Below are 24,640 nucleotides of genomic sequence, written 5' to 3'. Positions count from 1 at the left end.
AAAGAAATACTGATTAATTAAGGGGAGAGCCTGGCACTGCTACTCTTGAAAAAGGCTTCCAATATCTGGTTTGACACAACTCTTAAGTCAACTCTCCACATGAGTGTCAGTGATTAGAAAAAAGTGATGCAAAACAGACAGAGCACACTAATAAGGCTGCAATATTTTTCCTTAAGCACATACTTTTGACAGAACTCCAATAGAGGTACACTTTCAAACTTTTTCCAAATCTGAGTGACACTGAAAATCTTCACAAGCCATATGTAAATCTTTGGAGACTTTGTCTGCACTTATGCAGAGAGGGGAGCAAAAGAGATTGAGACTTACTTTATTGCCCTTGAAGTCTCAAAATCTACTACTGAATTCCTCTATTTAGGTATGATATTATGTGTAAATCTCAGACAGAATTTTTATTGCTGCTTTTTCTGCTGGTGAGGAAAATACACAAAACTGTGATTTGTGATTCCCAACTTCACAGAGTTATTTTATCTTAAATGGCTCCACACGGTGATACATAGTTCTTATTAACTGTTCTTTCCATTGGAAAAATATATTTAGTTTATCTGAGTGAGCCGTTGTAACTACCACAAAAGTAAAATCCCACATTCATATTGCACCTTCAAATTCATACTTCAATCGATCCCTTGGTTCCTTCCACCACAGCAATGCAAATGCCTCAAACCAAGAGGCCTACCGATGAAAAAGGCACTTCAAAGAGGAACAGCAAATTTTTGCATGAATCACTGCCAGTGGAGAAATGAAGGTTGATCACCAGTCTGGTTCTAACTGGTAGAAACAATTTCATATTGGTATCGGTCTCACCAATTTTTGGATTAATTGCTTTTAAATGATATATTCAAAATAGTGTTTCAGCATTCTAGAAAAGGCATTCATCTGGCAGTTCATTTACTTAATAAATAACACATCCACAAATTGCTACTTCTCATGTGTGGCCACAATGTTGCCGGACAGCATTGTCAGACTACAATGTTGGCAATAGCCAACTTTTACAGTCTGTACCTCAATTGTCCATGACAGATGTTGGATTGTTTCAGCTGTCAACAAACTGAGTCCATTCGGACTGGCCTTAATTCTGAGCAGCAGGAAATTGGAAAATGCCTGCCACCGCTGGACGGGATGGAAACGTGGCAGCACTGCCGAGTCATACTCGGCCACAACTAGGAGGCATGCAGTTGGAGCATTGCCGCCGTGCAACTGGTGGGCACTGTTGCTGACCCTTTGTGTTTGGATGGCCCTTTTCCTTAAACTCACGAGAACATATATGTGGTAGACAGCCTTGCCTCTGTGTACTCGGGCTACAAAATCTTTGCAAATGTCCCCACCACTGCAGAAATAGACAACTGGTAGAAACTTCACTTTTGATCAACTCACTCTCGGCTCCTCGAGGCAAGGAGTGTTTCGGGGGGGCCGTCCTAATTTTAGTGCCCTGTCTCGTAGTTGTATCCGAGCCTCCACAGTTCACTGGTGATAATGATAGTCGTGTCCTCCCCCCCCCCCCCAACCCCCCACCCTCCACACACACACACACACACACACACACACACACACACACACACACACACACACACACACACACAAATGTGTTTCAATATTTTTTCACCATCACTGTACTGTCATTCTCAGGGCAGTCAGTCGAAGTTTGGGGACTGACAGCACACATTTTCTCCATGTTCAAATTGTGGCTAACGGTGTCATGCGTAGTAGTTTTCAGAACACTTAGCACCTCTGCTATGATCTGTATAGTCATTTGACAGCCACCGTTTGAAAGGTTATGAAGACGTGACACATTTCATCACTTTTGCTGGCACGAGGCTTCAGAGTGGGATTCACCATTGACGTCTTCCTGACACCTCTGAAAAGATGTTTATAGCTTAATAACTTGAGAATTTCATGAAGCAGAGTCATATTTTTTCCATACATCACATCATATCTCACCATACTTTGAGTGAAATTTGCCACTGTCAAATTGGTGCACCCAATCTATTTTCGAAAATACTTTTGGTCTCTCAATTTCATTCACAGTTGTCTCTATCCCACTGGAGTTCTGACTCGATGACAAAATTCAAACGTTACTATTAAAAGTAACAAAATTAAAAACTGCAAGAGAAAGAGGAAAATGTACCCAATATCTGATTACAAAATTAACAAGCCAAACAGTCACCTCACACCCATCTCAGTCACTCGACATCAGCTGCTTTACCTGCTCATGTGTGGAACAGCTACGTACATAGAGGGGCTTCAACTGTACTTGGCTTCCACATATGGAACAATTACTTAAAAATCTGAATGTTTAAAACACCTATAACATAATCATTGCTTATCAGATGAGTGGTCTATTCATAATTCATTGTAGTTCCTTCAAATACTGAAAACTGTAGTGGATTACATTAAAATACTGAAAAACCATGACTATTGTAGTTTTTAAGTTTATCTTTCCAAACTTATATGCCACTTTCTATGAAGATAACTGTTCAGCCTGACAAGTACAACATATAACAAGCTGTGCAACTTGATGTCAACTGAGTGATGTAGGCATGTAACAGACATGTAACTTTTGGGAAAGGTATTGACCATATTTTTATTCCCTTATTTGCCCTGTACCATAATTTTTTCTAATTTAATAGTAACTTTGCATTTCGCCTTTTCTGTATTTTTTAACTCTAGGAATGGCTTATAAGAATCAAATCCAATAAACTGTTATAACTCTGACTGAAGTGATCAAGACAATTATAAAAAAGGGACTCTGAGTTTTTGACAGAACTCATCGCGACTCATTAATTGACCATAAATTGCACTGTGTGTGTCAACATGTAACTGTAAGGATATTCACAGAAACAGGAATACTGATACTCAAAGTCTAAAGCTGACTGACAAGGAACTGTACAAATTTCCTTTACTGATTTGATTCTTATGGGATGTGCGGGGCATGACTATGATTTCAACACACATAAATACGAAGATGCAACTCTCAACCATTTTCGAGAAAATGGTGTTTGAACATTCTACAGATATTTATATATTTTGTATGGCCACTAGTACTAACAAAGTCCACAGTAAGTGTGTTAAGCAGTTGGTTTTGGGAGTGCAAGGTCCAAGGATCGAATATCACCGCCTGCACTTTTTTCCCTTCCCACATAATTATTATGACTGTCCAAACCATCATTACTGAATCATTCATTTATTATTTTCATAGTCTTTATGCTAAAAAAAGAAGAAAAAAGCTTCATAATAAGAACAAAAAATGGATAGGCAACTTCCAATTAATTCAGAACAGTCATTTTATTTATATTATTTTATCTAAATGTGGCAAGTGTAATGTGTAACCTATGGAGCACTGTATGAATCAGGGGGATACTGATCACATTAATTATTGTGAGATGTAGCAACTGTAATGAATGTCAAATCTTTGCATGTGTATGGCTTTTTCAGGGTGTCTATTGCATAACAAATTTGGGTTACATTCGTAAGCAGTTCTCGTATCACATATATCTGTTGTTAGAATTATGTGAGAAGTGATAGTTGATCCACAGACCTCACGCTTATGAAACTACATGCTTACTCACCTGGCTTCAGAATCCTCGGTTACGTTTCACCACATGAATCGTGTAACCACACGTAAAATGTTCAAATTTGATTCTCTCAAAAACAGTTGCATGTTGCGTCTTGCTATTTGCATATGTTGAAGTCCTAGTCAAGCTCTACACAGCCTGCCAATATGAATCACATCAGTGAGAGGAAGTTTGCCCTCGCGAGCTAGACAGCATTGTGAAGATAAGACATCACCCAAATTGGTCGAGATAAGTGGGAGCATCAGAAGAAAAAAAATAATTTCATTACTGTTCAGACACCCCTCATAGTGAGTGATACTTCCTCCTCAGCAGGGACCTCTCCAGAACCGATATGAGACACTTACCAAGCAAGTCAGCATCTGCCAAGTGTCAGTCTTGAGGGTGGTGAGGTGTGGGCAGCTTCTAGACAGAGCGTGGAAGAAACCAGGTGAGACTTTTTTTTCTAGGATCACAGTCCGCAGCTGTGGCACTGCAGAAAATGTCGCAACAGCCTCCTCTTCACTCGTTTCCTGTCTGTGCCGAGAGTAGTAGATTTGATTTTAGTTTCATTTGCACAAGCACAACAATTTCAGCAATAAAATCACATAACTACAAATGTAGCTTTACTGACACAGTTGTGTCCACTGCCTGTTCACAACAGTATGAGTGGGAAATTAAGATATCTTTACTTTCAAAGCAGCATAATTAACCGATTCACAATGGTTCAGGTGACCTGATGACCATACAAGTATACTTCTGTTAACAACTTCGTTCCTTTCACAACCTAATTCAGGAAGCAGCCTCACAAGAAGATATTTGGAGACACTTTCACAACATATTCTATAAAAGAAGTGTTTCCACTGGTTATTCAGTGCTTATTACAACCAACCCTTGACATAGATGCAGTGCATAAAATTCTGCCTCACCATGTTTCTCTCTCTCTCTCTCTCTCTCTCTCTCTCTATCCCTTTCTTTCTTTCTTTTTTTTTTTTCACAATGTTTTGTAGCTACCAGTCCATTTTCAAATGGTATCTTACAAAATTACACCAGCAAAATGTAGTATAAAAAAGATAATTCTAACACACAATTACCATATTTACTCGAATCTAAGCCGCACTCGAAGATAAGCCGCACATGAAAAATGAGACTCGAAATCAAGGACAAAAAAATTTCCCAAATCTAAGCTGCACCTGAAATTTGAGACTTGAAATTCAAGGGGAGAGAAAAGTTTTAGGCCGCACCTCCAAATCGAAACAAAGTTGGTCCATTGAAATATGAGACACAATTTAGGTCAAATGAATGGCGACACAGCTACAGTAGTTTGGTTCAAGTCGTAAGCTTAGCAGTTAAGCTTTACTACGTAGCCACTGCTATGCGTCAGGCGCTCCGTCCGTATTTATACGGGTACCCTTCCTTTTTTACGTGCTTTGTCTGGTTGGAATTGATTGCTTATTTTTCTTTGATCTGATAAGTACCATTCTTTTTGTTATAGGCGTTTATGTCACTCTAAGCTGAAAATGCATTATTGTACTGTGTCATGCATAGTTTGTCACATTCTGATGATGAGCGTTTACGGCCTGTCGCCGCTCGTGGCATGGCTTGCTTTTGTGCACACTACCGCCGCTTACAATTTTTTTTAAAAAAAAAGAGAGAGAGAGAGAGAGAGAAATCGTCTCATTAGCGAAACAATGGCAAGAGACTGCCATTTGTTGTTACTTACACTGCTGCTTTCTTTGATAATGATCAACAAGAACTAAATAATAGAATGCGTATGATAGAAGATGTTCTGAACGAGAGTTTACCGAAAATTTTTCTCCGTTTGAAAATCTTTGCAGACGCCTCTTTAGTACATTACATTCTGCACAGAAATTAGGGTCATCTTAGATTCAAAAATCTAGTCAATTGCCATGCTTCATTTCTAACTCTATCACTATTAGGCATAAGAATAATACAGATATAAACATGACATGATATGTATATTCTTCCGCATTTGCTGTTGTCTCAGTCTAGCTTCGTAGTTTATTAGGCAGACAGGATTTAAATGAGATAGCAGCAAACACGAAAGAATACATGGCAAAATGTTTATATTCGTATTATTCTTACGGTGAAGAGAATACTGCATGTGATTCACAATTCAAAAAGTTCCTATTCACAACTATCTCTTCTCACAGGTAGGAAAAAATTCAGAATGTAAAGTTGGCCATATTGACAAATATCCCAAACAGTCTTGCCAGTCGGATTTTCGTAGTACATTGAAATGCTGCTACATTCGAAGATGACCAATACGGAATTTGTATTTACTTTGTTGAATAATGTATGAAAATGCAGTGGTGGAAACTCGGGGCGGAGAAAAAAGCTCGTCTTCCACCTTTTTTTTTTTAATTTATTTACTGACGCAGAGATTTTGGCGCCAGGATTTATCATTGTGCCTGTAAAACATGCCTGTGTAGCGCTATATATATTCGACGGCAGAAGTTAGTTGTGGCGGCACCTACCAATATTTTTCAGAATTTCTGCCTACTTTGCACTCGATTCTAAGCCGCAGGCAGTTTTTTGGATTACAAAAACTGGAAAAAAAGCGCGGCTTAGATTCGAGCAAATATGGTATTCAAAGACAACATTTACGTACAAGGGCAGTTCAATAAGTAATGCAACACAATCTGAACGAACTTCTTCTTCATGACAACGCAAGACCTCACAGAAGTCTTCGCACCCGAGAGGAGCTCACAAAACTTCAGTGGACTGTTCTTCCTTGTGCACCCTACAGCCCCGATCTTGCACCGTCGGATTTCCATATGTTTGGCCCAATGAAGGACGCAATCCGTGGGAGGCACTACGCGGATGATGAAGTAGTTATTGATGCAGTATGACGTTGGCTCCGACATCGACCAGTGGAATGGCACCGTGCAGGCATACAGGCCCTCATTTCAAGGTGGCGTAAGGCCGTAGCATTGAATGGAGATTACGTTGAAAAATAGTGTTGTGTAGCTAAAAGATTGGGGAATAGCCTGGTGTATTTCAATGCTGAATAAAACAACCCCTGTTTCAGAAAAAAAATGTGTTGCATTACTTATTGAACTGCCCTCGTACTAGGCTTTAAAAAAATCAGCAATAACCATGTGTTGTCCAGTACTAAAAAATTCAAACTGGATCATATTTAGTGGTGACATACTAAACATATAACATTCAGTCTAAAGATTTTTAGAACAATTTTTTTTCATTTCAGATAATTGGCAATGCTATTATTTATCTTTTGAAACACTGTTCCTGGGAAGCAAAGATTAAAAAATGAGAATAAAAGTGTTTAAATACAAACTGTCTAGAACAGAACACACATTGCCAAAATAGAAAATTTATGAATCAGGTAACGGGTCTCAATTGTCGAACAATCGTCATCCAAACCTTAAAACCGTGTTAAAATACTAATATAGAGTTTCAGAGGACAAGATTTAGGCATGAATATAAATTACATAAAAAAATTTAAAATATGATTCCGTATTTACTGATGATGACAACTGGAGAATGGGGCTAGGAGCAGCCCGTTATGTAGCAACGATAAAAACAGCCGACCACCACCACCACCACCACCACCACCACCACCACCACCACACAGCCGCTTGCAGGTCGATAGCGGGGGCTCTGCGCACTGTCTCCCACATAATGTCATTTACAGGCAACGGTTATGGAGTACGGCATAATTTCATAATAAGATTGCAGTAAAGTGTAATTATTATAGATGTAATGGCAAAAAATATAAACATGAGACAATGTATAAATTAAACTATTGGTTGTAAATGATGTTATGCAGGAGGCAGTGGGTGGAGCTTCTGCTACCTAACTGCAAGCAGCTGTGTGCTAATCAGCGGTGTTTATTGTCACTTCATAGTGGGTTGCTCACTGCTTCTCTACTCAGTACTTTGTCAAGCTTACGTAAAACGTGTTAACATAATTCGAAAACAACTTTTGCACTTATCAATAATAACAAGAAACTCTTGCCTTTGATCATACTGAAGAATGTTCCATTGAGTACAAAATAACAATAATAGTTATATACTTCTCTTATGTTTGTGCATGTTAACTGTACAGGAATCATCAAAAGTAATTGCTTTGGTTAAATAAGATTGTGGAAGTTACGTGATCGACCACTTTTTAATACTTATAAAATATAATTTGTATTTTGTAAGGACATAAAATACACAATGGACTGACACTTATCAATGTGTGGTTCTAATTATATGCAAAACAAAGAAACAAACAAAAAACAAAGAGAAGTCAGTGGCTGCCACCTTCTCTCTCTTATATTCATTTTTCTTTGCCTATCAATGCTAGCAATAATCCTAACATTATATCATGTTATTTATGTACTATACCAAAACTACCAAACTAGGGTTTTGGTAGAGTGCAACTCCGCTACAAACACATTTTGATTTGCAACTCCTTGATCCTTATAACTAAATACAATTTCATTATCAGGAGGACTAGCCTCCCTCATTTGTGGGGATGAGTGTGTGTGAGTACTCCCAGACGGCACACCCATCATGCTAACAGTCTATAAATTTGGGTTCGAGGATTCCATCTCAGTCCTGTGAGCAGCCAGGGAAATAAAGGTCCACTCACACAGAGCCCCACTTGCCTTAGTAAAACTTATACAACAAGTGTGCGAAGTTGCTCAAAGGTTGCCTACAAACAACTGTTCCACCTCCAGAGCCACTCATCTCACGGGCACACGGCACACCTTGAGACTGAGTATTTCTTTCATAGGGGTTTTGACCATCCTCTCAATCAGGATGACTAAGCCGAGATCACCAGTCCCTGTGGGACACAACACTCCGCTGTTGTGGCACACAGTGGTTCCCAAACTTTGCCCAGAGTTTATGATTATGTAGGACTGGTGATGCTTACCAGTCCCTAGCTGAGGAAACTCATGTTTGTCAAACCCGTACCTGACAAGTGAATGCTGAGCTGCCTGAGGTGCTTGCCATTTAGCATGACACATGCTTATTAGTGGCTTACTGAATGCCACAGTTGTGGAAGCACTAGCCTCAAGAGGAACCGTGATAATTTCATTGTCATCACAGGATCAAGAGAAAACTGTGACATACTCACACAACTGGGATCTGAATTAAGACAGAGCTTTTTGAACTCAGTCCTTATCAGTATAATGTTCTGAATAATGAAGCACTTTTGTACAACATGGTCGCTTTAAACAAGAGAAGAATACACAATGTGCTGCTTATGAGAAACATCATATTTATTTGAAGAACTGGATTTTGGATTGTATTCTTAACTTCAAACAGTAACTGCAGCACTCGAGGAAAGAAGTTCAATCAGAAGAGGTTGGCAAGTGTGCTGAAATAATGATGTGAGCCAGATCACATTGAAACAACTTCAATTTCCTGTTTCTTTTATTGCAAAATATTCCACATGATTTTATAAACTGTGAATCCATTTTTCTTCTTGCAAGAGTAATTTTTACATAGGTTATTCTAAAACAACTGTACTTTCCATGAGGTAACCTTCTGATAGCATTATAACAACACAACAACTCACTCACAAGCTACCACGGTTTGGTCTTCATAAATTTTTCCTACGTGCACCTGAAACTTCTAGATGCTTGAACTTTTCTAATTACAATACTTTTCTATTACGAATTCAGTTATAAATGGATTCTGCAATGGATGACTGATCAATGGGATTGAAGGGACTGAACTACGAGGTGATCGGTCTGTTAATCCTTTGTGTGTCAAACTGGAATAGTTCCCCAAGATGAATTACACCAAAGACAAATTCCAATGGATTCGACTATACCTGGGAATCGACAGACCGATGAGATGGAAGCAAGCAGAAGTGAGAGAGGGATAGAAGGGTTAGGTGGGGCAGCTGCCCATCCCAGAAAAAAGCTGGAGGTCCACAGCACGCATTATGCGACAGGAGAAACACCCTCTGCCTCCGACTGGTGCTTCCACATCATTAGCACAATAAAAGTAGCTACACAGACAATGTAAAATCTCAGGACAGAGAACAATCATGACAAGTCTGTTAACCAGTGACAGATGTAAAAAAATAAGAAGAATTAAAAATATGGGAAGGGCAGCAAGCAGCAAGCTGGAACCATCCACTGAGCAAGGGTAGCCATAGGTACCCCGTGTCAGATCAGGTGACGGGGCACCCTTCCAATCCTTCAGGCAGTTGACAAGACTAATGTGCCCTATTGCACAGACAGGAGTAGAAACCATTTACACTGGTAAAAATTGAAACCAATTCAGCGACTCTGGCATCATTCACTAGCACCAGAGAGAGCCTGTCAGGAAGGTCGGTCGGTTGGCCGGTTTGGGGAAGAGGACCAAACAGTGGGGTCATCGATTCCATCAGATTAGGGAAGGATCGGGAAGGGAGTTGGCCGTGCCCTTTCACAGGAACCACCCTGGCATTTTTTTAAAGTGATTTCCTTAAATCATGGAAAACCTAAATCGTGATGGTCAGGCGCGGGGGGTTTGAACCTGTCAGCAAGTTTAAGGTTATGCTATAAGGTGGCCAAATTACGGCAGTCCAGTAAGATGTGAGACAGGCACAACATCGAGTAGGGTGGATCCTCACTATGTAGGGTGTGACCATAGGTCAGCCAAGTGTTGCCAATGCGAAGCCAACAGAGGACAGTAGATTCCCTGTGATAAGCACAAAGAGAGGCTGCCATGTGCTCATGGCCTCCTTTATTGTTAGCACTTTATCTGGTGAAACCAGGGCACACCAATCCGCATTACAAGCCTACAAGAATTGTCGGCATAGAGTCAACCAATTTCCTTGGGATCCCAGCATGACAAATTGTCCGTACAAAAATGACCTGCCGTCCTACATTGTGGAGGTCATAAAGGAGATCCTGGATAGTCACAACCAACAGGTGTCAAGGATAACAAAAAGAATGACTTGCCAGTGCATGAACAAAGGTGGCTTAGGGCTCAAGCAATGGCCACCAATTCTGCAGTGAATACACAGCATCCATTTGGCAGAGGGGGTAGTTCACTCCATCTTGGATGTGGGAAGGCAAAATGGTTTGTCTGTTGACCATAGAGATGCCAGTGTATACCACATTCTAGCCCATAAATAAGTTGAGGACACCCAGAAACAGGCAGAGGAAAATCGTATGGTCTATTGAGTCTTTCAGTCTGAAGGAGTAGTCGAGGCAGATCTGAGGAGTGGGTACACACCATGGGGGTGCTGACAACAGGTGACAGTGGGGGAAGGTGCAGTTCAGAGTAGATAGGGTTGGGTTGTTTGGGGAAGGAGACCAGATAGCGAGGTCATCGGTCTCATCGGATTAGGGAAGGATGGGGAAGGAAGTCGGCCGTGCCCTTACAAAGGAACCATCCTGGCATTTGCCTGGAGCGATTTAGGTAAATCACGGAAAACCTAAATCAGGATGGCCGGACGCAGGATTGAACCGTCGTCCTCCCGAATGCGAGTCCAGTGTCTAACCACTGCGCCACCTCGCTCGGTCTCAGAGTAGATACCCTGTATGCAAACTGTGATCATGCCTTCAGACCACGGCCTCTGTTGTGGGAGATAGGTCTCCCTACCAGGAAAAAGGAAACACTAGTGCAGATGCTCAGGGGACCAGCAATTGTGTATTGCTGTTGAGCGGCAGTTATCGGTGCCCGACCTGTAGGGGAGGGACGCCAGACCCAGTGAGTTGACTGTTTGTAAGGCCAGTCCGAAAGGCACCTATCACAAGTCAGACCTCATAATGGTGTATCGGGTACAGCATCCGCAATGCTAAAGATAGTGCTGATCCATACACCACAATCCCATAACTGAGACACAACAGGATCAGAGATTTGTAGAGCTGCAAAAGTATAAAGCGTTCCACACCCCAGATGGCATTGCTAAGGCAGTGATAAGTATTGAGGTGTGACCAGCACGTTCGCTTAAGCTGGCGAAGATGGGGAAGCCACGTCAAACGAGGTTCAAAGACCGATCCCAAAAACTGATAAGACTCTACCACATTCAGAAATTGATTGTGGAGGTAGAGGTCTAGTTGGGGACGGACAGTACAATGGTGACATGTCCTCGCGATGGAATATCCAAAGCTGTGGGCGAGAGCCCACGACTGCACTTTTCATATGGCACCCTACTGTCAGTGTTCTGCACTACTCACAGTTGAGGAGCAACAGTAGATGCAAAAGTCATCAGCGTACAGGGAAGGTGATACTGTAGATTCCATAGTTGCAGCTAGACCATTGACAGCCGCTATAAAAATGAGAACTCTCAATACAGAGCCCTGTCAGACACCATTCTCTTGTATATGGTGAATACTGTGGGAAGCACCAACTTGAACCTGGAAATTACAGCAAGACAAGAAGTTCTGGATAAAAAATGGGAATTGGCCCTGGAGACCTCACTCATGGAGGGTAATGAGGATGTGGTGATGCAACTTAATTGTCTTAAGCTCTATGTGAGTAAAAAAAAAAAACCTGCAATAAGATGGTGATCACTAAATCACTTTTACTTGCTCAAAAAAGTTTCCCAGTTGTATGTGAAACCAATGTCTACAAGTTTCTGAAACAAGATGATGTTCAGCTACCAGGTGTCATTCCTCGAAGAATGTTCTGTAGCAGTTTATACCTGCTACCCATTCTCAGTAAATAATTGAGACATTGTGGTTTTCTGCTTTCTGCTGTGTCCTCGTTAGTTTCACGAAAGTAGGTGTGGTGGAGGAAACAAAGCACAATTACTTGAAACTACTGAAACTATGTTTATCAATCACCAAACATACATATTCTACCATTTTGTAACACATGCCTCATACTTCCAATGCACATAACTGACAGTGCAGTTTTTACATATTATATTGCTGTCAGGTGGATAACTCAGATACATGCAAGTATATTCTGTATTCACATATCTTTTTGCATTTTTGACACTGCCTGGAAACACAGTAAAAAACACTGTGAACTGAAGCCATAACATTACTGGAAACTTTTAGAACACAGAGTCATGTGGAATTTGCAATCGCAAGGACAGCAGTTAAGAGCGAAATAGTTTTACACCAAATTCATCTGGGTACAGTTGCTACTACTAGACAGCGTACATTACTTTTTCAGGCTTTCTTCAGACTGATACACCTGTCTGTGAGGTGGGGCACAATCCAAGTTCAGTTTGTGAGTATCGTAAAGAGAAGGTTCTGGGTGGAACTTACACAACCTGCTCCTTTGTGGACATAAAGGCAAATTTTTGCATATAGTTTTCATTGGCTATCTTCAATACCTCTTATTCTGAGGCACTCGTGTCTGCTGACAAACTACAAATGCCACATGTTGTACTCTCACAGTAACGTGTTTCTTCCTGGAGGGCAGTAAGGACTGAGGACACCTGCCCTTCCCTGACAGTTCCTAGGTACAATCTCTAAGGGAGCAGTGATGATGAAGTATCACTATTTTCATTGAACTTGACATTTGCAGTGTCAGACAGAGAGATCTTTCAGTCGACAGGAAGTGACGGCAGGAAAATGTCCGCTGTTTTCTGATGATATCTTAAGTTCTTTATTGCAAAATTAAATAAGAAAGATAGTCATTGTAAACAAACTTTGTTGTGTGCAATGGGGGAAAGCCAATACCTGCCTGTCAGCTGAAAGATACAGATCTGTCACTGAATTGTATCAAAGCTGTCGATAGCAATTCTCTGTATTGGAACTTAATAAACTCTGATTCAACATGAAACTACTCAAGGAAAAGAACTGAGAAGACTATTTCCAAAGAAGTACACTCATTTTAGACAGCTAAAAATTTATTTACTGGCCTGTGAAGAGAAAATAAACAGAAATTTATACAAAAAGAGTGATCTGAACTTTTTCGGATAGAGTTATCCAAAATGACCATGTTATAAGAAATTAGTCTTTTTCAGATGTCTTCGTTCTTCTACATCAAACAGCTCAAATGTCCAAGAACAGAATGAACGCAAAGAACCTACAACAATTTATTTCAGATATATTAATTTCAGTGTTGACATACCCTGCACAACTTATAGCAGTGAAGTAGTACATCACGCACAGGTTCACTGAAGCTCCAAGAACCAATATTAATTCAATATAAATATGTAAGGAGAGAATGAATATCGATTCAGTTGGTGAAAACATGATAAACTTCATTTTTTAAACTTCCTGCCAGATTAAAATTGTCTGCCTGATAGCTTCTCAAATCCTTGTCCCAGTCTTGCCCTCAAAGCTTTAGTATCACCAGTACATCACCACCTAATTTCCAGATTTCACAATAGCTCTCTTGCACTACTTGTGGAAATGGGAACATTCCTTCTATCCTGTGGCTAAGACACTTCTCTGCGACATTTTTTCTTCCCGGGCTGTTAGTCCTACAATGAATGCAGGGCAGTTTTGTGGACTTGCAAAGTAGGGAAGAAGCCCTGTTGGAAGCAAAGTTTTGGAGACAGGTTGGGAGAGGTCTTTTTCACAGTGAAGTTGTAGGGATAGGTTATGAATCATGCCCAGTAGCTCAGTCGGTAAGGGAAATGTCCACAAAAGCAAGGTTCTGGGTTCAGTTCCTGCTCTGGTGCACAATTTTAATCTGCCAGGAAGCTCCAAAACAACACAGACTCTCTAGAACATCTTTTTGGTGTTCAGACTGCGTCAAACTGGAGTTATAACTTGAGATTTTCCAAAAAGTCACACAGTCTTCCTTGTCAGCTTCTCAATCACGGCCTGTCGAAGGAGTAGTAGGCGTACCACCACATTAGCGATTTCCTGCATTTGTGCACACGACCCCTGTTCTATGGGTGACATCACCTGGCCAATGAGGAGTTGAGCACAAATGCAATAAAGGAAGCGGATATTACTCCTAGCAGAGAGTCCTCTCCTGACGAAGAAAACAGTGCTAATATTTGAAAGCTCAAATTTTAACGCCAATCTGATGTGGTCTGAACAGTGAGGTGATTTGATACAGAAATGCCACCACAATAGACCTCAATGTTGCAGCACAGACTCAGCTTCACAAGGCTCATTCTGAACTCATCACTGTCTGCAAGTGACACCAAATCGTAGCTTCTTACCTGACAACGTACTTCTCATGAAGCCACAAATGAGCGTCCTGGGCCAGAATCCTCCAGCGAGTGCACACCTTCTGTAAAACTTTAATGTTTTCACTGAAGCTCACATATGAGAAAATCTTCAGCATCAGTTCATCTGGCAGGTCATCTACTGTGGTGCCTCTGCAATCCAGTTTCGAAGCACTACTGGCCGCTCTTAAACGACTGTCTCCTTCCGAATGTCTTCTGTCATTCAGTTCGAGGTCTGAAACCAGTGGCGCACCTGATATGTTATCCCCATCTGCAGTAGATGTAGGAGAGACACTGCTGTTAAACACTGTATCGGCATCCTCTGATATTTTCAAAGGTGTAGTAGGAGACCTTGTGGCCATGACCTGTAATAACCAAAATAGATTTCACAAACATGTTGAATAGCTTCATATTTTAGAAAAGTAAATACAGGGTTTATTTTAGAAAAGTAAATACAAACTCTGTGCAACACAATTGAAAATGAGGTGGTATTTAATCCATTCAAAATAAATATTCAGTGGTACAGATTACACTGATAGGAGACACCATTTTCCTTCCTGCCATACAGTGAGGACTTAACGGTGAAAGCATAATTTATCTCCAAAGTTGATTTATTTACCAAGCATATAAGGTTGACTAATATTTGCTGTGAGGCTATGACCCCAAGCATTCAGTTCATTCATTATGTTCTGCAGATCTCATCAAAAAGGAGAACATCAGAGATGTGGGATGGGCCAGGGTACATATTAACAAAAGACAAGGAAAGTGTACAAAATTAATTTGTGTACTGTATTAACATTAAAGTATCACTATGCTGATTACTGCTATTGATGCTGATGCCACCTAAACTCGATTAAGTAAATTAGCAAGAAAGCTCTACTTCGAAAGCGGCTGCTGCCTCCTTACTTATACATAATGGCTCCCTTTTATCTCCTACTGAGAGCTTATCAATTATCTTATTATACCAGGAATTCTGAAAAATATAGTTATCTGAATCTGTAAATAATCAGTCATGTTTAAGCACTTCTTGTCATGCACCTTTACAATCACTGCTGTTTGCCCTGTAGCTAATGGAACATTTCTAGCCTAGATTAGAAAAAGTGTGATTAATGAGCTATGCTTTTAATTTTATTTTGAATTGGTTGCTATTCCCAATTTATTTCTTTATGTTGGATGTGTGCTTGATGGTTGTCTTACTACCAGTGCACATGGCTTCTCACAAATCCTGTTCCAGAAAGCAATGTCTACATGAAAATTATTTTTGTCTTGTATTCTGATTGTGTACATCACATTTCTGTATTCAATGTCAGAAACAACCATTAAAGAGTGAATGCACGGGGAAGTGAGTGCAACAATTCAAACATCCGTCAACAGGCTTCTGCAAGATGTGAGGTTATCTACTCCACACTATAATCTTACTGTTAGCATCCCTGAATAAACACTATATTTATTTCAGGTGCACCATCCAATAAGATAAGTGGAAAAAATAAGTAAAATACGCCAGCACTCTTGCCCTTATTTCATTTATGCATTTATTTACTTACATATTTATCACACCAAGCAACTTTGGGCCTTAATGCCCTCACTACTATCTGACCAGTCATCCACGGCATTACAACATGTGTTAGCAGTACAATATGTGTAGCACGAGCAGTAAATAATAACAGTAATAATAATAATCAATATACATGGAATTCCAGAAATTTCAGTCATGTTAACATTGTGTTGATGTTCCCTGATTACGTTCTTGTAAGATGCCAATAATGACATCTAGCAGAAATGGCAGCACTGAAGGAAATCAATGACAGAGCAAGAACGAGAAACAATAGGGAATGCTTGCCACATCTAGCAGAAATGGCAGCACTGAAGGAAATCAATGACAGAGCAAGAACGAGAAACAATAGGGAATGCTTGACAGACAACAGTGAGACAAAAACACCAATGTGCACTTTGCTGAATTGTTCCAGTGCCACAAGTGGCCATGCCTTAATAGTGCTGGATGCAGGGTTGAGGATGGCACTTGTGCCAGGTGACTTGGGGCATGTTGTACTGGTACCAATTGGGACTACTGACAGTTGGCTCTTCACGTCGGGCCTGCAGCTCACACGACTGCAAGGGGAGGATGGGTGAGCAAATTAGGAGAGCACAGTAGGTGGAACTCAGGTCACGCATGTCACTGTTTGGAGGAATGGGTATTTAAAAAAAAAAAAATGCAAAATGTGCCTCTGCTTGAAAAATTTGACAATTAACATAAAAACTTCTACAGTCAGCTCACAAAAGATAGACTCCATCACAGCACAAAGCTTGTTTGTTAAAAATCAGAATCAGACAGGGGACACAAGGTTACACAATATTGGAATTCATACAGCTCAAACAATCTTTCTTCAGAATATTCAGACAATAAATAATAAAATACAGCAATATTAGATTGAACTTAAGTCCTTAAAATATACAGCAATTTGCAACACAAACACAAGCACAGAGATCCAGAAATCCAACAAGTAACATTATCCTGATATGAAAGGATAAGCTCTTATTATTGGACTTCCTTAAAACGGAGAAGATCATGCACATACCCCAGAAAGGCTTCACAGTTCAAACCCAGACATGACCTTACCACAGGTAGTGATGAGACATTTTGGAATTTCAAGTATTGAACTACCAAACGACGGAAAAAAAAGGAATGACCATTCTTTGTGTGTACCAATAACCTAAAATAGTAATCAATCACGTTGTTGCAAGTTACAAGCAGAGACGGGGAACACAGTGTTGTACATGCGAAAGATTTTAGATGCTAATCATTTCAGCTAATTAATAAAAATAAAAGCTGTCTCGCAAAAGCTCATCAGACTACACATGTTCAAAAGACCTTTTTGGAGGGCTTTCATTTTTCAAGAGCATTTTTAGACCAAAGCGGGGCTGAAGTTTATACACATAACAATGCAGATGTAAAATTCTCTAAGTTCTGTAATATTTAAATCAAATTTCGAAAGTATCCACATTGGCTGCAATGGCCAGTAAAAAAAAAGTAAATAACTGCAGGTATAGAGAAGTTCTCTCTTACCAGAAATATATCTGTTCCACAAAGGAAATCCCACCGTATTGCAAGAATACAAGAGAAAGATTTCCTACAAACTATCACAAACACAGTGCAATACTTTACTCTTCCCAATGTAGATGTTCATGCACAATTACACCAAGAACTTTTACTATTTTGGATAAGGTAACTGGATATCAAAGATTATTGGAGGAATCACTTCACAAAAAGGTCCAGTGACAAACTTTTGTTGTCATATGAGGATTGTCTGCAACTTCTCAGCATTTAGTTTACAACCAAAGTTTTGTACCCATTGTGAAAATGAACAAAAGTCTTCCATCATAACTGATATACCAGCAGCAATGTTGTTATGACTGGCACAAAAATATTACTAGATGTTGTCGACATAGAAGTAGTAGTTACAAAAACGTTGCACAGATGCAAAATCATTGATGTACAGTAAGGAAAGTAAGTGATACTAACAGAACCCAAGAGAACTCAGCAAATATGTTCCCATGACATCTTCTCTGATCCACTAAGGATTTACTGATATTTGTCAAACCACAGTACTTCTCTCTTTCATAAATTCAGCTGCTTCATTTTCGTAATACACAGAACAAAGGCTCTGCTGAGATCAAGCAACAGTCTGGCTGTCATGGCATACTGAGGTTCCTGATGCCCTGGGGAATTTTATTTCATGAAGCTTTAATGAAAATGTACCTGTGAGTCATATTTACTTAACCTTCGAGTGGGCGGGCCTACGTATAAAGTGCGCCAACTGGAAATAAAAGTGTTTTGCACCATTCCATTGTTGTTTTTGCAATGGCAAGCCCATGCCTAATCCTTCATTACTGGTTGCTCAGCTAACAAAGTGATAAATTGTATTGTCATATGTCCATGTAAGCAGCAGCAATATATAATAAAGAGTGAGCTAGGTGGGAAAAAAATTTACGTTCCATATGAGAAAAAGACCCAAATTATGAGTTAGCAGCAAAATCTTACAATGAAGCAGTTGTCTATGAGAGAATTAGTAACTGAATAAGTGATTGGCTGGGATCTGATGCAACTGTGCTGTTTAATGCTTCAAATGGGTTATTACTGTGGAGTAATACTTGTCCGTGTCATCAGTGACTCAATCAAAGCAGCGTCTTAGGCAATATTACATAAGTTTATTTTATCACTGTTTAATTAAACTAAGATTAAAGTCTTGAGTTTGCCCATACATGTTTACCATGGTAACATAACGAAATCTACTCTTTACATGTATACAAATTACACCACGCACTCGCTCATGGGTTCATGTGGCACACAGACAAAATTTTCCCTGGGTTATGTTTAACACATGTGGCAATCAAGTTGTTAAAATGATTGCTTTACACCTGTCCAAAAGTATGTTTGATTTTGTCAGTCACACTGATTAACGTAGTTGACTTACTATGCTCATTTCCAAAGCCTGCTTGATATTTATCGTGGTTGTTTTAAGGTAATCTGTCAGCTGGTCATGAAGAATGTACTCTGAGGCTCAAATACTGCATGCAATATGCTACTCTGTCTATAGGTGCCTTGTATTTTTGGATTATGATTCCTGGGTATTGGCTGAACTAAATTTTACTTCCACTCAGCAGTATATGTACCACAAATATGAGGCATACTGAAGGTGTTTCTAAGAACTGGAATAATATATCAACATTGTTCCTAATCATACCTATACACGCAATACTATGTGGAAAGTTCAATACAGAGATGCAATAAGCTATCTTAATCATCTATAATGATGGGAAGTCACAGCCAGGGCCGGCCTTAGCCATCCAGGTGCCCCGGGCGAGTCGTCCAGTTGGCGCCCTTTATTGTATAAATAGCGAAGCTGGCAGTGCTTTGCAACATGGTATTTGACTGTTTTCTAGAAATCGTCTTAAGTGGTTAATGGCGTCATCTTATGATCATAACATGGTTTTTTCCATCGTAAATTTGAGTATTTTATTTTTTTAAATGGAAATGAAATCCAAACAATCTGAAAGCCCGCTAAGACGCTCCATGTGAGTCTTGTGTAGCCTGTGACGTCAGTCCAGCATGCTGCTGTCGCTGCCGTAACAGTCAGTATAGCAGTGATATATTGTTTGGGCATTCACGTTTTGGGAAATTGTCTAAAAATATTGCGTAGTACTGCACTGTACATCTACAAAAACTCCAGAAAATTGTTTTTGCGTGTTCCAAACAAAGAAAAGATGCGTTAAATGTGGTTGAAACAGGCTCGTATATCCCAAATATTTCTTTTCTTTTCTGAAGCACCCCTGTACTAAAGCGAACAAAACAAAACAAAAATTATTCAAATTGGTCAAGCCATTTCTTTGTTTTGGTGAGACTAACACACAACAATTGATTTTTATATATAGGAGGTAATATGTATAACGAAAAAACACTAATTTTGAATTGGGTAGCATATTTTTATTGAATTTAATATAACTGTAAGCCATAAACCTATATTTTCTGTCAGTCATCTGAACACAAAACATATTACACCTAATGAAAAACAATTACAAACGACTAAAATTTTACTTTTCTCGCTTTTCTGTCGGCAAAGTCTCTGATCAGATTAGCAAAGTCCAGGTTTTCTGCAACTTCATTTTCAATGGACAGTGAGGCCAAACTGGTTAGTCTTGTTTGAGACATTGTAGACCGCAAGTACGTTTTTATCAACTTCAGTTTGGAAAAACTGCGTTCGCCGCTTGCGACAGTCACTGGTATCGTTAGCAAAATACGTAAGGTTATCCAGATGTTGGGATATACCTCTTGAAGATTATGCTTTTTTATGAAGTTTAAGGCTTCAATAGGCGTTGCCTGGCTGTCTTCGAGATAGTGTTGCAGGCCTAAAATTTCGTCGCACAGCAAATTTCCATCAATATCTGACTTCATGTTGACAGTTAACTTTTATTGTAATTTAGAACAGCATTGTATTAGTTCTTCTTTATTTTGATTTTTTTTAATGTCAAACAAGAAACTCCACGTCGCAAAAAATTCTTGCATCTGTTCAAATCTTTCTTTCATGGATATGTGCACGGTGTCCAACAGCGCATTGAAAAACTCTACTTTAAACTTCTTTTTTGGGTCAGTTATTTGATCATAAACAGCCTCTTCACCCGGCCTGCGTTTAATACGTCTTAATCGCATTTGTGGTTTAAATGATGGCTGCGTATCAAGATCCAAAGCCAGTTCAGTTGCTGTTACAATAGCTTGTTCGAAACCTGTTTGTCTATATGTTTCCAAATAAGAGCAACATTTGTCAAGGATTCCCATAAACTCGACAAAGTTGATTGTGGGTGACTGACTTGCTTTACTCACAACGTTAATTTGAAACAGAAGATCATACCATGTCACGAGAGAAACAATGAAGCTGAAGTCTTAATTGTCCTCCTAGTGTTGTCGCTTCGTGTGACACCGCAGCATCGCTTTGTTCAGTAGCATCGGCCAAGGAAACCAAAGCGTCATGCATTTCGCATAATTGATAACGGACCGCTTTGACGCTATCAATTCGAGCTTCCCAGCGTGTGTCACTTACATTTTTCAGGGTGTATATCTTCAAATGGTCGGTCAAAATTTTCCATCTATTTACCGATCCAGCAAATAGATTAAACATTTTTTGTAACATTCCGAACAGTGTCACGGATTTTACTGATGATTTTGCCGCATCACACAATACCAAATTATAACTATGGCATCCACATGGCACAAAAAAAGCTAGTGGATTTAACTTCTTAATTCTGTTCTGGACGCCTTTATTTTTCCCCTTCACGTTCGCGCCGTTATCGTAGCCCTGTCCTCTGCAGTCATTAATGTTAAGGTCAAGATCACTCAATGTTTTTAAAATGCTTTCTGTGAGACCTTCACCGGTTGTATCATCTATTTGCAGAAATGAGATGAAATGTTCTTTTACATTTGCGCCATCCTCTGTTATGTCGGCGCATCTTAAAGTTATCGAAAGTTGTACTTTGTGGCTTATATCTGGAGTACAGTCAGCTATGATTCCATAATACTTTGAACCCTTTATGCGGGATACGATTGTAGACATAAGGTGCGATGCCCTGAGTTCTATTAATTCATTTTGTATATTTTTGCCGCAATAATGGTCAGCCAAATCACCACTCAATGCCAGTCTGACGTGCTGTTCCATGATTGGATCAAACTTTGCCAATAACTGTAGAAGACCTAAGAATTTTCCATTATTTGGGGTAAATAATTTATCTGATAACCCTCTGAATGCCGTATTATTTTCAGCCAAATACAAAGTAATGTGCATCAATCTTTGAAGCACATTGCTCCATCGTAAACTTTCTTTAGAAATTTGCTTTTGTTCTTCCTTGTCAATAGTTAATCCAGCTTTAAACCTGATTTCAGCTTCAGTCCATTGAGTAAATGCTTTTTTGTGGTTAGGACTATTTTCATGCAGTTTCAGAGCTTCACTTAAATGTTTCCAATTTCTGAAACCCACAGTGGTAGTCAAATTAGTAGTTGACTTTAAATCAAACAGTCGACAACAAAAGCAAAAGACACAGTCGTTTGATACAGAATAAATTAGCCACCATCGTCTGATAGTTTCTTCGTTTGATAGTTTTCTTGTGTAATGAGTTGAAGAGAAATGACGCCCATTTTCATCTTTTGGAAAGTTATTTAGACATACTTGTGAGGGTCCACATATTATAATGCGATCTATATCTCTAGCATTAAGTACTTTTGGCCATGTACCTACATCAGAAACATTGTATTCTTTTATTGCAAGAACGTTGATACTTTCATCGACCACAGATGTCATATGTTGATTTTGACTTTGAGAAATATCAGAGGATTCATGCAAAGATGTACTGCGCTGGTCAATTTGATCACCTTCAATAGGTGATTGTATATTTTTTGTGTACAATTGTTCACAGTCTGAAGAAATATTTGCTGATACATTGACTTTTGATTCAATATCTGAAGTATTTGCCTTAGAATTTCCTTTAAGGTACTTATAAATATTCATATGCTTTTTAGTTTCTTCAAGAACTTTTTCTTTTTCAGCTTTTCTTTTCCGATTTTCTGAACCAGAAAGCTTTTTTTTAATCACTTCCTTCTCTTCTGGCATGATTTAATAATTTGACAAATTATTGCTTGGACACTACTGTATTTCGCGACCACAATATTCGATCTATAACAAATAAAGAAATTCACCTATCAGTAGACGTAACTAGAAAAAAAACCTGAACTGAAAGATAAAAATGTTTTTCGAACTTACCAGAAAATTAAAATGTTGACACAGTCACGACACTCGTTTCACTCACAATTATTCAGCCACGAAAACATGACCGCTGCCTCCGACTCTTACTGATAATTACTGTCATGCGGGTGCAAATCGTAGCGCTGCCAACATATGCAGTCTAACAAACATTGTGTGGCGCTGTATTATTTCAGTACGTTAGGGGAGAATTCTCTATGAATGAAGTGCACGCATTGCATGATCTATTAATTAATGTACATAAGTCATTAAGTCACAAATATTTGATATAAATACATTCGTATTAATTAAATCATAATGTAATGTATATTTCACAGTCTGTATTTTCTTTTATTTGGAGCGACCGGTAGTTTCTGTTGTGAACGAGAGATGGTGCGGCTGCATGGGCTCTTCCTTGTTGCAGTTCTTGAAACAAATAAGAGAGGCGCTTTGGTAGAGCCCGTGCTAGCCTGCGTCAAACATGGATGGTTGCAGACAATACGAAGATTGCATTCAGCATGATTTCTCTTCTGCTACCCCAAATTCATCGCGCATTCGTGAGATTAGTGACGTATGTTGAATGAGACTGAATAATATTTTAATTTCGCGAAATGGGTGATTGTAAATTGTAATTTTTTTTACATGCGTTTAATACGTGGCGCCCCTTGGGCCCCGGCGCCCTGGGCGACCGCCCAAGTCGCCCCACCCTAAAGCCGGCGCTGGTCACAGCTGTTCTATACAAATAGTGCTTTACAAAAAATTGACTACTGTTTACAAGAATACTGCTGTAAGTACTTAGCTTCCCCCTCCCTCCCCCTTACCCCCCAAGCTCAAACTATTACTTGTGAAGACGAGAGTTGACACTTTTACAGTCAAAGATCCATTAAAGCAAACTCCCACATAACTGTCATTTCTACAACAGTTTTTTAATCCTGAAAATGACGAAATTTATCAGCAGCCATGACTTTTAGAGATGTTTAACACTTTCGCTGCAGCTGACGCTTATAAGCGTCACAACAAGCCATGAGCCAGTGCGGCTGACGCTTATAAGCGTCTGCTCTCACTGTCAGATTACTCAGTCTAGTTGCAGCGTCTAAGCTAGCATCAAAGCGTGTAAACTTTTGTTTTGTGTGGTCAGTTATTGAACGTATATTGTTTGTAATGGCAGTTAATGGACCTTCCAATGTGAAAAGGAGCAGGAAAAGTGTTTCACTTACTAATTTCTACACATCCGGGCATCCACTGGGCATCTATGATAAATGTAGACGGCTAATTCTCTCACACCAGGAGCAAACATGCTACTAAATTGATGACCTCATATCAGAGTCAATCTTAAAAATGCGCATTTAAAGTAAATATGATTTCAAATGAATCCAGTTTCTTTTTTCCTTTCTTTTTCCTTCTTAAGAATATGCGATTTGGAATCGAAATTGTATTTTTTGTTACATTATCAACAAATCACGAACATCTGAATGATCCCTGTGACCCCTACAGGTATCAGATAGAAAACAGACTTTAAAACATGACCACAACACAGTCGAAGCTTATTTGAAGTAATGCTCCTAAGGTGTCATCATTAAGTCAGTATAGAACATGATCCTACAGATCTTACAAGGTCTTGACGTCAGCCTGTAGCTCAGGTGTGCTTAGGAGCGTCGGCTCCGAGTGGTACCAGCTGTTTCAGTGTGTTACCGGCCCGCACTCTAGCGTTGCCAGCCCGTACTCGCAGGG

At 39.5% G+C, this 24,640-nt stretch overlaps 1 protein-coding gene across 6 annotated transcripts in view; it reads right to left on the bottom strand.

Moving 5' to 3' along the window:
* Positions 1-24,640, bottom strand: part of LOC124717119 (F-box/LRR-repeat protein 17-like) — a 78,398-nt gene that overhangs the window by 49,781 nt on the left and 3,977 nt on the right. For all 6 annotated transcript variants that reach the window (XM_047243844.1, XM_047243845.1, XM_047243846.1 and 3 more), the window contains exons 2-3: positions 14,622-14,992; positions 3,935-4,103 (exon numbers count right to left, since the gene is read on the bottom strand). In XM_047243844.1, the coding sequence (XP_047099800.1) occupies positions 3,935-4,103; positions 14,622-14,989 (537 nt within the window). In that variant the 5' untranslated portion in view covers positions 14,990-14,992. The remainder of the gene's footprint in view (positions 1-3,934; positions 4,104-14,621; positions 14,993-24,640) is intronic.

Source organism: Schistocerca piceifrons, chromosome 9, assembly GCF_021461385.2.
Source record: "Schistocerca piceifrons isolate TAMUIC-IGC-003096 chromosome 9, iqSchPice1.1, whole genome shotgun sequence".
NCBI lineage: Eukaryota > Metazoa > Arthropoda > Insecta > Orthoptera > Acrididae > Schistocerca > Schistocerca piceifrons.
The sequence above is the reverse complement of the archived record's forward strand: the minus strand, read 5'-3'. Positions and strand labels throughout refer to the sequence as shown.